General features: G+C 42.4%; 1 protein-coding gene across 3 annotated transcripts in view; it reads right to left on the reverse strand.

Moving 5' to 3' along the window:
• Window positions 1–5,012: 5,012 nt before the first annotated feature.
• amotl2a (angiomotin like 2a) overlaps window positions 5,013–14,359 on the reverse strand; it is a 29,701-nt gene continuing 20,354 nt past the window's right edge. Inside the window, exons 1-11 of one of the 3 annotated variants that reach the window (XM_069522499.1) lie at window positions 13,415–13,559; window positions 11,765–12,550; window positions 11,469–11,619; window positions 10,777–10,921; window positions 10,593–10,685; window positions 8,419–8,714; window positions 7,999–8,189; window positions 7,797–7,898; window positions 7,548–7,708; window positions 7,041–7,220; window positions 5,013–6,845 (exon numbers count right to left, since the gene is read on the reverse strand). In XM_069522499.1, coding sequence (XP_069378600.1) covers window positions 6,760–6,845; window positions 7,041–7,220; window positions 7,548–7,708; window positions 7,797–7,898; window positions 7,999–8,189; window positions 8,419–8,714; window positions 10,593–10,685; window positions 10,777–10,921; window positions 11,469–11,619; window positions 11,765–12,483 — 2,124 coding nt within the window. In that variant the 5' untranslated portion in view covers window positions 12,484–12,550; window positions 13,415–13,559 and the 3' untranslated portion in view covers window positions 5,013–6,759. Of the gene's footprint in view, window positions 6,846–7,040; window positions 7,221–7,547; window positions 7,709–7,796; window positions 7,899–7,998; window positions 8,190–8,418; window positions 8,715–10,592; window positions 10,686–10,776; window positions 10,922–11,468; window positions 11,623–11,764; window positions 12,551–13,414; window positions 13,560–14,359 lie in introns of those variants that run through there. The other 2 variants (XM_020081241.2, XM_020081240.2) reach the window with 2 other exon arrangements.

A 14,359-nucleotide genomic window follows, 5' to 3' on the forward strand; every position in this document is an offset into this window, starting at 1 on the left:
GCTGAGACTAGTGTGACATCCAAGTATTAACATGTGTCTGCTGACAGGGGAATTTCTAGGAAAGCATTTTGCCTATGGCTCTTATTGTCACACTGATTATCCACACTTTAACTCTTCTTCTGAATGACCTCTGTTGTTCCACACATTAATTTGTCATTTAACCACTTGTCTACCTTGTTGATTACTCATTGGCATTGTAGACTTTTTAACAGATGCGTAGCTTGCACCTGGCTAAACAGTGTCAAGTCTTTGTCACTGACTCAGGTGTGTTTGTGTTCGTTTAGCCTGGAGATGTTCCTCCACAAGCACATTTCTGTGTTGCCTCAGACACCGAACATTTGACTCACCAGCTCATTCCTTCTCCTAGTGTGAATCAGTCTTTCTGGATGGCATAGCCCACTTGATTCATAGGAAACCACTGGCAGTCCTAGACTGTAGTTATCCAAACAGCCTCAGTGAACATGGTGTCTCATGAATGTTTTTAACAAGGGACAGTCCCCACTAGTGTGTTCGTCAGAGCTTTTTCACTGAAAACAGCAGCCACCTGCTGTGGTCAAAAATGAGCTAATGAGCGTAAACAAAAACGTTGAGTTGTGGGCACTACAACCAAAACATTGAGCTGAAAGACATTAAAACTCTGCAGAGCAGAGGGGAAATACAGAGCCAGGAAATAATTCTCTGGCTTATCACAATCATCAACTTCATTTCACAGGGTCATTTTTATTGTTAACATATTTATTATCAGAATATTTTCAAACACCTTTAAAATGTTTTTGTACTGAGCTGATACCAACTAAATTCAGTGTATATGATATAATAATATAAAAATAATAATCAAATATACAAACTTTAGATTTGTGTCCTGCGTGTTGCTGTCATAGGGATTTTACCACATTACAACTGCAAACACAGAGCAACAATAGTGTTCTTATCGAAGTGTTTCTGACTGTTTGTTGGATGTATGCGGAATACACAAACTCCTATTAGCTCTGTTTTGGTCTCCAACAACTCCTGAGGGAAATATCTGGCCCTTTAGACAGTAAGGTTTGCACTGTTTGTTCGCCAGCTTGTTTAATTTGTCTGCCTGTCATTTGGTTCAGAGAGAACCACAGTAGGATTTGTAGGCTGTATATCAAAACAACAAGCTGACAGATCTGTGTGGATTTATTGGTATGACAGATCTCTCACATTGTCATAGTCATTTGGTCCATTGATTATTGGAAATACTGATTATTGCAGCTTTAGTTATCGAGTCTAAACTAAGCCACACATTTGACACAATAAAAAAATATTTTAACAGCATTCCTTTCAAAGAATATTGCATTTGCTTTTGATGAAGGAGGGGCGTAAAACATAGGGCGAGGGAAGTGAAACTTTGAGTTAAATGTGTGAATATCTTTCTTGAATAAACATGTATTCTTGAAACGCGTTGATTGTTTTTAAGGGGCAACATAAAGTGACACAGAGGAATTAGGGGTGGAGGACAAGTAAAAGTGGTGGAGTGATGTCAGAGTAGAACAGGTGTGGCTCTCTTGCTGCGGCTCGGCCACAGTCAACGCTTGAAACGAAAACACAGTCATACCTTTGACTTACCAGCCACACGATGCTGCAAGTGACACAGACTACAAATTTGCTGCAAATGCCTCGTTATCTGAGAGGCTCGCTTCATCTCAGGAACAGCCCTAAAATTAGTGGACGGTGCCCTGATTTATGTGGAAAAGTTAAGGGGGGGTGGGGGCACATTCCATGACTGCTGCAGGCAGGAAGTTTTGGAATCTCCATGGAAATGAAGGCAAAACACGGAGCTCTAGCTTTATTTTTCCAAGTATTTCACCCAGGCCTTTAGAGTAAAATATGCTCACAAGCCTCCAAAAGGAGACGGATGATTTGTAGCCAATTGTCCCCCCTCTTGCTGCCAGAAACATTGATTTACTCATATTAGGATACAAATATTGCATGAGTTTAAAAGTGCAATAACCACAGAGACATGATGACAAATACAAGCAGATCAGATGGACCCAAATGCAAAGACAGACTGTGAAGAATATACATAATTTCATGATACTACAGTTTATTGATGGCATCAAACAAACAACTGAATTTTCTTGGAACGTGCTTGACTCTTTGCCATTGTTCTTAATCCACTTTGACTGATGCTTTGGTTAAGTGAGAACTATTCACAGTTATGAGGAGTCAAAGTGGTGAAATCAGAAAGCAACAATCCAGGCAACAGTCACAGTCATTCCTGCAGCAGTCCAGATGTGTGTGGAATGCATACACGTACTCTGGCGTGAATTTTCTTCATCCTCCCTGGATGACGACGACCATAGGACACCTGAGCGTCCCTGGGAATATATCTCCCTCTGTGAAGTTGTTCAAACTTGGCACTGACTGCAGTCATGTATTCCTAACCCTTCACCTACAGAACCCCTGAACATCACTCACGGTTTCATGGGGGCTCTTGTCTCCTAAGTACTGTCAATAGAGGCATGATGAAATATCTGAAATGTGATCTGACTGAGCACAGATGGGACCAAATAAATCACACACCCCAGTGTGCTACATGAGTCCCAGATGATAAAAACATTCAACAATTAGAGATTGACTATTGCAGTTCTTCTGAGCTGAGAAAAGTGGCACTCACCTACAACAAGTAAAGGCAGCAGGAGGAAAATGTGTGGTATGAAAGGAATCCCATCCCTAGCTCAGCAGGGGGAACAAGGAAGGCCAAAATATTTACATTAAAGGTCCCATATTGTAGAAAGTGAGATATCCTATATGTCCTGATCTATATAGATCTCTATAGATACATACGTATCTGAATTAACGGAAAAATGCACACAGCCCTTACTCAGAAACTGTGCCTCAAGACACGCCATCAGTACTTCTGGCACATTGTGATGTCACAGCTTTCAGTCATGACCCCAGCGTGACTCATCCTAACCCACTGTACAATCTTGCAGGATTTGTTTCTCTGAGTAGTCATCTGAAATCCGTTATATTTTTATTTGATCCTAATAAAGGATTTAGTGTTTTTGTTTGGTCTCTCTTTCCATCCAACCATGTATAATTTGAGACCCTTTAAAGTCAAAGTTAAGGTGCACAGAAAAAAACTATTGTGTTCCACACAAACCATTTTCATTCATACAATGAAATGAGTGTCTGTTTATCAGGAGTCACTTGATCTAGAGTAGCTCATTCATTGTTCTTACCAACGATGTTGATTGTGATTAAAGATGGTTTAAAACAAAGATGACAACACTTGTTTTCCAGCCAACTTGAGCAATGTAACAAGCCGTAAACAAAAACATTTTCCCTTTGTAAAATTTTAATAAATGAATTACCAAACATTTGCCTTTTTACATCTCCAGCAAAGACATAGCAGCATTATCGTTTATGTTGAACTGTGTCGACCTAACTTATCTCAGTCAAAGTTGATGGGAGCAAAGTGAATGAGCCATAAAAACCTTTAAAACCAAAACAATTAGCTAAGGGAAGCTAGAAGGCAAGGGTAGGGTGATGGGAACTACGGATTTTGTGGTAAACATCTGTTGGTTTGTCACCACAACATAAATATATTCAATATAAACATTTAGATTAGGGGATCTTTAAAAATGCAGTGCAACCAGTGTGATGTCACTCAGTGGAGAGTATGAACCATATTTTAAAAACACATCAACAGTTTGGAACGTAAACTTTCGATATAAAGCAGTGAAGTATAAATTTGGCTTCACAAATCTTTTTTGAGTTTCCATGGAAATTTCGTTTCATGTTCCTCTATAAAAAGAAATGGGTCAGTTGATGGAATTCATCATGTTCACCATGACTTCACCACAGTCTCCACTGTCAATGAAGGAGAGAAATAAACACGATTTAGAACCGTACGTCTCTCAAGTTCACGCTGGGTGAGTTTGACATATGAGCGTTGATGGATGGATGTTCACTTTTAAAAGCAGAAATAACACATTGGCCATTGAATGTGTAGTATATTATCAACAGCAAACCTTGTTCACATGAACAACTTTACAACCTTACTTGAGCTGGTTGGGATGTTAGCATACAGTAGCTAATGTTAGCAAATGCAAGCAGACTTTTAAAAGATATTGCTATATAACTGACTGACTGATTGATCTAACTAGCTCCTGTTGTAACCTGGAATGTGCTGGTTTCTTGTCCTGTGTTAACGTTCTGGAGCTTCTTCAGAATAATTGTTTGTAATTAGTTACTCCTCCTCTAACAGTTCTACAATATACTGTCACTTTTTACTATTTGTGTGCTGGATGTGTAATAAACACTCTATGGTGCAGAGTGAAGTTAGAAAACGTTGTGTTCATCCCACCTGGTTTAGCTGCAATAAAGATTGTATAGTTCTTGTTTCTGATCAAATGAAACTGAATTGGCTTTATTGCATGTTCTCTTGTGTGGCTTTTATATAATGCTTTAAATACAGGGTGCAAATCCATCACCTGCATCTAGCAGTTAATGATTCTTTACTTGGACAGGCAGCACTAAAATTTGCTTTAGTCCTCATTGAGCTTCATTCTACCCAATGTAAAACATTTTGATTATGTTACCCAGCTAGTTAAGATCACTTTTGTAATTTTATCCACTGTTCATGTGAAAATATAAAAGTGCAGCTTGAAATACGGGAATCTGCAGCAGCTGTTGCTCATGTACTGAATATTGTGGTTGATATTTCAATAGATACCTTAAAGCTTAGCAGTAAAACAGCAAAAATCCTGCATCTCATTGGAAGGCAAATATATTCATAGTTCAATAAGTACTCAACTGCAACAGGTTGTTGAGCTTCAGTTTCTTTGTCTCTTTTTGAGATAGATCATATTTGAATGTTTGTATTTCATAACCAAGAAAGTACGTTTTTGAGTGTAGGTCTAAATACTCCAGTATTTAACACTGAACCTTCAGTGACACCTGAAGATGCCAAGTTGGGTTTTTGCAATCAATCCACTGCATATACAGTACTAAACCAAGGCAACAATCAAAACAGGAGGTTGTTTATCAGACATATATTAAGAATTTTAATCTATTATTGTGAAATGTTAAGGCATTCATACAAATGTTTCCTTTACAAAAATTCACAGCAACATTATAGTGGGTCAACCAGCTGAAGCAACAGACCTTTTGTATTTGTCATTGGTTATAACTTAATAGTTAGGTACGTCTTTGGCACCAGAAAACAAAACAAATACACAAATATAAATGAAAAAAAACGACATAGAAATATATTAACTTCTCTCACTTCAAATAACCATTCATGTAAACACATTCCAAAAAAGAACTGAAGGGCATTAACTCAAACTGACACATTGCACTGACCAGCAAATGCACTGTGATGAAGCTGTGAGGAGAATACCATGTCAATGTGGACGTGGAGTTTGTGGCTCTGACATGAAGATTCAAAGAAATCAAAATCAACAGATCCTTAGTAACATGCAAAAACTGGACGATAACACATTCGATTCTTTTCAAATCCACTGATGGTGGATTTTCTGCGGTATTCCCACTAGAGTTTAACACGTGAATTGTGGCACATTCCAGTTTACTACAAAACATGATCCTGGAAAATAGGAGTGTACATTCAGCATTGTTCAGTGATCCTACAGTGTGGAGGGAGAAATAAATAGAAGATTCTATGTTAAGGATACAGTCCACTCAGAAATGTGAGATACTTGAGCGATGGAGAAAACACAGCTGAATATAACACGGTGATGTGATGGGGACGACAAATAGAGGAGCAAATGCAAGCCAATTATAGTTGACCATTTCTACGCTTGTGGTAGAACCAGCTACCAAGGCTGAGAAGAAATAACCAGCCCCAGAAAAGGAATCATGTGGAGAATGCATACCATTTTAACAAGGGTGAGGGGTCAGACTTTAGATAGCCTTTTTCTTTAACAGGAGCACTCCCTCAGCAAGGAATGTGAGAAGATTAGCTCCTGCATGTCGGCGAAGGGGAGCGAAATGCTGGGCACTCGCCATCTGAGGCCCCCCAACATTAACCTGGGATCTGGAAAATTAGACGGCCGTGGAACACTGTCAATCCTCGGAGGCTTTTTTCAGAGAGAAATTAGCGTGCTACACATTCAGAGGAAGTTTCCAAATCCTCTGCCTAGCATGGGCCTTGACTTTATTTTAAAAGAGAGTAGCAACTGTTGACTTAGGTTGGAGTTGTTCTCTTAAACAGAATAATCCTCACACGACAGGAAAACATGGATGATGCTTGTACTGAGTTGCTTAATAAATATTTCCATGGTTATTGTCACGCTACTGGAAACTAAGTGTAGACCGGCTATGCTTGTGATGCAGAGAGGTGAGTCATTTGTATATATATTAAAATGTGGAGCAGAGCAAGACAAGTGATCCTTGTTCTTCTCTACTCTCAAAAAAGAAATATCACATTATGAGCAGCATTTACAAAAATAAATACAAGACAAAAAATAATAACATGCACAACATATGTACGTATATCAGCAACCCAGTTCCCATCACAATGCACAATACTGTCCAGGTACCAAGAACAATTCTTAATCATGAGGCAAATGTCCGAGTTTGTGAGTTTTGCAGAAGCAGTAGAAGGAAAAGCTCAGCTCTCCTCTCCAAACCGTGTCACATTCTGGATTCTGCACGTCCATTCAGGCATTTCTTGACGCTGGTGGACAAAAGTAGTTCACACCTCAGCCAAATGTGTCCATCGTTGTCGGCTGTCACCAGTTCAGTTATTTGAGCTTTACTGGACACTCAAATGAGGATCTCAACCAGCTCTGCATCTGAGCTGTTGACGCTTTTGAATGTCTTGAGCGGTGCCTTCGGCTCCTCCGATGCGTCTGCAGTCAAGGTAAATTTAGAAGATTAGAATAACAAATTTGGAACCTTAAAGCAAATGTAAATGTAATGCTAGCTATTTGTATCAACCCTGTCCTGAATGAGGTCATAGTCAAATAGAATGAAGATCCAATGAGCTACTTTTACTTAAACAGAACAGTAATGCTTGGGTGTTCTTAAAATAACAATAAACCCACCAGTTGTAGCTGCTGAGATCACTTCATACGTCTTTAGCTTCCCAGGCGCGGCTGTAAGCTCAGGCTCCTGTGGGGCCTCGTCACTCTGCGTGCTGCAGTCTCGGCTCGGGCCCTTGGGCACCACGCAGGGTTGGGGGTGCAGCACGGCAGCACCTGTCAGGTCATCTGAGAGGCTCTTTCCTACAAACGCAGACAAAGAGAGGAGGCTGTTTATTTACCCGCTTACATCCACATTAACACTCTCCTTAACATCTGCCCCTCCGAGATGTTCCCATGACTATTCTGGATCGGGCTATTCTGGCGTGAGAGATGATATGCATTCTGCTTTAGAAACATGTTGCCTATTTGAGGGACACCAAAGGGTTGTCTCCTGCTCCCTACGTTTTTTTAGGAAGTGTACATTCTGTCTGGTGACACGGACCAGTCTGCCAGTTGTCGCTTGATAGCACATGTCATTAAAGATTCAAAATTCCTCAGCGTAGCATGAAGAGTGAGGGCAAAACTCACCTTTAGTCTCCGTGCTGCTGCTCACGGTGTTGATGGAGGGGACGGACCTCGCCAGCCGTAGACCTTGTCTCTCCAGCTTGCCCTGCTCCCATCTGGAGCGCTGCTGGAAGACTTTAATCACAGCGTCCTTCTCCAGGAGCTGAGCATGAAGTGCCCGGATCCTAAACAGAGGACACACACCATGAGTTCTCAAACCCCTCAGCAGTAATACATGAGCTGGTATTGAAGGACTTGAGCAGTGATGTGTACCTGTTCTCCATCTCCTGATGTCTGTGACTCGACAAAGGCAGGTCTTCATTAAAGCTGTTGTTGGGTGAATGTCGGGGTGAGTGCTTGATGATGGTTGTATCTCTGGAAGTGAAACAGACCACTGATAAATATTTGACCCCAAAACATCACATCAAATGTATAACTAACCAAGTGTCGTCTTTTACTACAGATTTTGTCGTACCTCTGTGCAGCAGCAGTGGCAGCTGCATCCATTGCAAACTGCCTCATGGTGCTCTCCTCCAGGTACTTCTGCTCCCACTTGGTGATGTCTGCCTCCAGGGCCAGGATACGCTCCTCTTTCTCCCTCAGCTGCTGCTGCGACGTGGACGAGCTCAGTTCTGAAGCTGTGGGGTCAGCTGCCTGCTTCTGAGACTGACATAAAATACATGATAAAGTGGTTAACATCAGGTCTTTAATAAATAAAACACCATTAAGTTATGCATTTTGGTAAAAATACTAATTCACTTTCCCATCAAGAGCTAAATGAGAAGTAATGTCAATCTTCTCCTCTAATTGTCAGCAAGACCACAAACTGGCACATTCTTTAAGCTGCAGACACAAAGAGGAAACACTTGTGCATGTAATGACTGCTTCGTCTCACCTGTTGTCCCCTGAGGCTCTTCAGTTCGTGCTCAAGCCGAGTACGAAGCCGCAGCTCCAGCACTTCCCTCTTCTCGCACGCCGCCTGCAGCTGAGCCAGCGCGCTCTGCAGCCGCTCCACTTTCTCTACGTATGCCCTCTTCCTCTGCAGTTCTTCCTCCAGCTGCCGGTTGCGGGACTGCGCCGAGGCCAGACCCTGCTCCAGCAGCTCTCGTCTCCGCTGACACTCGTCTCCAGAGATGCGCAAGAGCTGAACCTGTCTCTCCAGGCGTTCACGCTCTCTCTGCTGTTCCTCTTCTGAAACACAGAAAGGGGAAAAAATATGGGTCAGTGGCTGTAAGAGAAACGGCAGGAGTTCAAGGTGTTGCGGGTCCGAGCACAAAGGAATGTTTAAGAGGACTGTGCTGTATATTAGGACAATTCAGTGGCTCTTGATGGGGTCAGCTATGTGAGCACTCACTCAGGGAATTACACTTTGAATGGAATGTGACCCCACAAGAGACATTTACATGCTGCTATAAAGACATGTGGTTCAACAACAGACCATTTGGCAGACTATTGTCCTCACTGAAAATTAATCACAGAGCAACAACCACGGTCTCAGTAAATTGAATCATCATTAAAACAAAATGTTTTCCATGTTCTCACTCAAAAGTAACTCACATTTAAACAATAACTGTGAAAAAGTAAAGCCAGTTAATCTGTTGTACCACTTTAAAAGGGGATTGATTACACAACACGAGTGCATGCCTGTGGACGGAATGTAGACTTCCTCTTATCCACTTACGCACACAGGCATAGCTTTGTACTGGGAAAAGCTCTGGAATGCTTCTAAGGACGTGAAGTAAACAAGCAGCTCAAAATATGATTCAAGTGGGTCCTTCTAAAAAAAAAAAAAACCATGAACTACACATCCCACTATTGTGTTTGACATGGTTTTGCTCCTGCTGTGCCAAGATAACTGTTTTCAGGAAACACAGACAACACAATATTTAAGAACTGATGTGTCACATGTCTGTTTAAAATACAGAGAAGAGTGCAGCCTTCCAGCAGGTTAATGTGTAACAGAAAAGTATGGCCGATTATACAACTACAGCAGAGTGAGAACATTAAGTTGGGGTCACTCTATAGAACATCCCTGCGCAGAAGAAAAAAAAAACTGGCCAAACACGATTAAACGGTGAACGTGAAGAAATGCCCAAACAAGGAGAGTAGGGCAGTCATAGGTCATGTTGAGTTGGGCCTGGATGCCCTGAAGTACGATTAGTTCCCCCTCTAGAGGGGAAGTCAGCATTGATGCGCAACTGAGTGGGGGGGTGGAGGGAGGTGGAGGTGGGGGCATTCCTGATGCTGGAAGAGCCTGAAATACCTAAAAAAAAATCCTGGAATCCAGGCCACGTTTACTGCGGCAATGAAAAATAGCTGTTGTGCCAAGAGAAAGTCTACATCCACCTTACTACGTGTTTGTTTGAAAACACATCAACTCTGCTCCGGATACGTCTGCCGTCCACACTGAGTTTTGGAAACGCTGCTGGCTGGTTTTAGTTTGAAAACTCCAGGACTGCGTTTTAGTCTGGACGGACGGAAACAGAGATGTTTGGAAACTATGACATAGACACTCACAACTGCTTGCTGAGTGGGTCTTTTCTGTGACTACATAACCTATGGTGATTCATCAGGCCCCTACCACATTGACCCATTCCAGAGGACGACAACCAGTATTAGCCGTGGCTACCCGTGCAGAACACATCGAATTCTGCATATGACAATAATACAACTATTTACATGCGCAGGGGATGGGCTATTATTCGAGAAATTAACAATTCTACAATTAACAACCAAATGGTTCCTGTTTACACCTGCATGCGCATCCTGAACTTATTAGCATTTTCAGGCGTGTTAATAGGGACGGAGATTAAAACTGATACCAAGCCAAAAGGCTTGTGTGGACAGAGATCATTTTAGTTTGAAAACAAAGTCATCACATAAGAGATAAAACCATCACACTGTGAGACACATCAGTAAAAGAGGAAACTGATCCTTGCTCTGTCATGGGTTTATGGTTTCACAGGGCAGAGGGATTTACCAGATCAGATAAAGAAACAAGTTGACCCTTCCTCCCTTCCTTCTCTCCTCTGTTTTCTAATAAAACAACTACTACAGACACAAACTCACTTTGCTCCAGGAGTTTAACAAAGACATGCTGCTTCTGGTCCACACACTCAGCTTCCTTAGCTGCTCGCTGTTTGGTGGCTGTGTCGAGTTGTTCTGTACAGAGGAGAACAAAACATGACAGTTACACACAGAACTACATTTATAAGCAGGACTGTTTTAGCTCAGCAGATAAATGGAAACATACCTCTCAAGTCTCTGTTAAAGTCGTGCATCCTCTTGATCTCAGCCTCGAGTTTATTCCTCATGGTTTTTTCCAAAGTTTCCCGCTTGGCAGAACCTTTCATTAGAGTCTCATAAGCTTCAGATATTCTCTGAATCTCCAACTCCAACTGAGAAGAAAATATTAGAGGAACGTCAGCCACTGGGAGAGGCATCCCCATTCATTCACTCATTGTCTGGATAGTGGTTTCTGCTGCAGCTGTTAATATTTTCAAACTACAAATGCCACCCCCTTTCCTTTTTTTTTTACAGCCTAGAGGCTAATGGCTTTTTAACATTATGCGCAACTGAAAAGTGGGATTCGACATTCCTGAGTGAGCACGTGTGGGGTCCATGTGTCAAGGCATCTCCCCGCTTTCATTGCATGTTTTGAAAGACAAAGAGGATTTTTCATAGGCCATCCTCAGGCTGGAGTGTGAAAACTCTCAACATCAAACCAGCACAGTAAATCATTAACAATCCTCAAGCAAAAAAACATGGTGTGTGTGTGTGTGTGTGTGTGTCTTCTCTGTGAGGTGGACCAATCACTGGCATCTTTCTCCTGTGCATATTTCTTAACCGGCAGCCGTCTTACAACACTGACATGTACTGGCAAGAAAGCTGTTTTTACAATTTCCAACAGCCTCCCTTTATCGCACCTCCACCGTCTTCTCTCACCTTCTGCAGCCTGGCGGCCTTCTCGACATAGACCTCCAGCTCCTTCCTGAGTCGCCCATTCTCCCGCATCAACACGTCGGACTGAGCTGAGTTGTTGTTGGAGGCTGCAGGGATGCTGCTCTGAACCACCTGGGACTGAGCGGACACATACCTGCTGAGGAGAGACACGAGTAACTCATTACAACACTGCTGGAAAAAAAACAGCGTCTTGGAAAATACTGACTGAATCACTGTATAAAGCTGTTGATTTGATTAGATTTGAAATCTATCTTGAAAACTAAATCATGTTTGCCTACCTGTGGTGCGCGTAGAAGGGGGGAGGAGGGTCTCTGTAGAACTGGCCATGCTCCTGTGAGTGACTGAGCATATATCCAGGAAGACTGGCACAGAAAGGATAGTCCGGAGGTGGCCCACGCTGGTCTACGCACTGTTGAACCACTTGCCTGTCAGGTGCAATAGCATTTGTAGCATTATTGCTGTACAGCTGCGGGTAGCTGTTTGAAAAGCTTATACCCAGATTGCCTCTGTGTGCATTTCTCTCCAGAGAGAGCTGCATGAGCCTCTCACTGAGGGAGCGAGCATGCTCCCTCTTCAGATCCCACTGTCCCTCACTGCGACTGCCCATAATGTCCATGCAGGAGCTTTCCTGCTCTGCCTGCTCCTTCTGAGAGATCAGGTACTGGGAGTGGGCCTTGGCCTCCTCATACGTGGGCAGCTCCTCACCATGGAGCTGGTACAGATGGCACACAGAGCTCTCAGAGTGCAGACAGTCCCCCTGGTGCTCCTGGCCTTGAGGCTCCTGCCGTGTTGACATCTGGATGTACTGGGTCTCCTCTTGGGTCAGGCTCTCCAGTGAGGAGCGGGGACTGCCGGTGCCCCCGCCGCTGCTGCCTCCACGCAGGGCCTGCTGCTGGATGGCCAGCAGCGTGCGGGTGTCTGTCAGGTTCCCGTAGCGGAGCTGCTCCTGGATGAGACGGTGCAGGACCGTTCCAGAGGAGTCTTCAGCAGTTCTCATGTCAGTTCACAAGGAAAAAAATGGAAAACAAACAGCCTGGAGGTGGAGGCTTTGGTGTTTCACAAATCTGAAGGGAAACAATGATCTTGATCAGAGTTGCATAATATATACACATCTTCCACTTTGCCTAAAATCTCATTGCCAAACATCATTCATGTCTAATGATCATGATCGTATCTCTGTTGTGAACCACATGCAGAAGCCAACAGTCAACATTCTTCTATAATTTACAGGCTCCTCTACTGCTGGAATTACCCCTGATGACACTGATGCAAGTGCTGATCCAGTTTTATTTTACACACATTGTTAAGAATAACTTCCAGTGTCCTACAAATACACTGATTACCCACAAATCAAATGGGATGATTTCACAGTATGACATGGACCCCACATATCCTCATACAAGACACATACAACAATAGAAAAAAGCATTAGTCCCTGTGGATCGCTAATGAATTAATATGATGAAATACCACGTCAATATAAAAGTCTATATTGTGAGATAAGATACGTTAATATACTCCATTATGAAAAATGGGGAACTTTGCAGATAAAAAGGTCAACAATATAAGTATCAGTAGCACTAATATTCAGTAAACATGAAATATAAATGCAAGGAGAATTAAATTATAAATTTAATAGAAATACTTTATACAATGTAAACAGAGTGTAAACACTGAGCAGTAGGTTTTATTTAATTTCAGAAAACTGTGGAGATCAAGATGTTAAGTTTTTTTAATAAAATAAAAAGGGTGTATGAGAGAATTCACTTTATAACAAAACCCAAGGGATCGATCCAACAGACAAGTACCGCGTCATGCCCCGAACGAGACGTCTGGTCCTCAGGCTCTCGAGCACCGTCCGGCCCCGGAGCGAGGAGCGACACAAACGCGCTCAGAAAACAGGCACACAAAGAAAAGTTAAAACTCACCGATCGATATTCTCATCACACGGTGACCGGTTCACATGTGCTGTATTATCTCCCAGTGTTTTTGCGCTCAATTCAACAATGTCCACGGGTTTCCCACGCGTCTCTGCTCCATGTACGTGTGTGTGTGCGAGCAGCAGCAGACTGAGCCGAGCGGCGAGCTGCGCTAATAAATAACTGAGGGCCGATTGTTCGCTGCGGCTGGAATGACTGGAATGTAAAGGCTGCAAGTCCCTGTGGATCAAAAGCAGAGCACAGGGGAGGAGGAGGAGGCAGGAGGAGGAGGAGGAGGAGGCAGGAGCAGGAGAGACATTTGGATTCAGAGCAGCAGCAGCTCCATCTCAGCTGGCTGCCTGTGTCATGTAAAAGAGATGCTTGTCTTTTGTTGTGCTTGAGTTTTTTTAGAGGTTTCAGGCTCCTCTGAATCAAAGGAGAAGTCCTCACAGTTTTAGGAGAAACACTGGAATGTTATTGTGAGACTGCAAGATCATAAAGTTCCATAAAACACTTCAACCACAGACTCAGAAAATGTATGGAAGCATTGTAGGAATCATATTTCGAAATATGAGATTAAGAGGTTTCTTCATCAAATCAATGAAGTGAATCAAGATTGGAGCCAGAGGCTTTTATAAAATGTCAAGAGATTTGAAAAAAATGGACATTGCTCAAATACCGTTTCAGTCTACCATCACACAATGTAATCACAGGGTAATAAGTGATCATCAGCATTAATAATAGGGAAGTTCTTTTGTGTATAAAGTGCCAGAGGCATTGTAAAATACGTTCATCTCAGACTTCCATAAGCAATTCTTTGCTTTTTCCAGTCATCATTCCTAAACCCAAAGATTCAGTTTGGTATGAAACAGAGACAAGCAACAAATTTGAGAAATAGAAAACAGAGCTAATGATATTGTTTCCTCGATACGCACTTTAACTAATAAAAGGTTG

This window comes from Paralichthys olivaceus, chromosome 3, assembly GCF_024713975.1.
Source record: "Paralichthys olivaceus isolate ysfri-2021 chromosome 3, ASM2471397v2, whole genome shotgun sequence".
NCBI lineage: Eukaryota > Metazoa > Chordata > Actinopteri > Pleuronectiformes > Paralichthyidae > Paralichthys > Paralichthys olivaceus.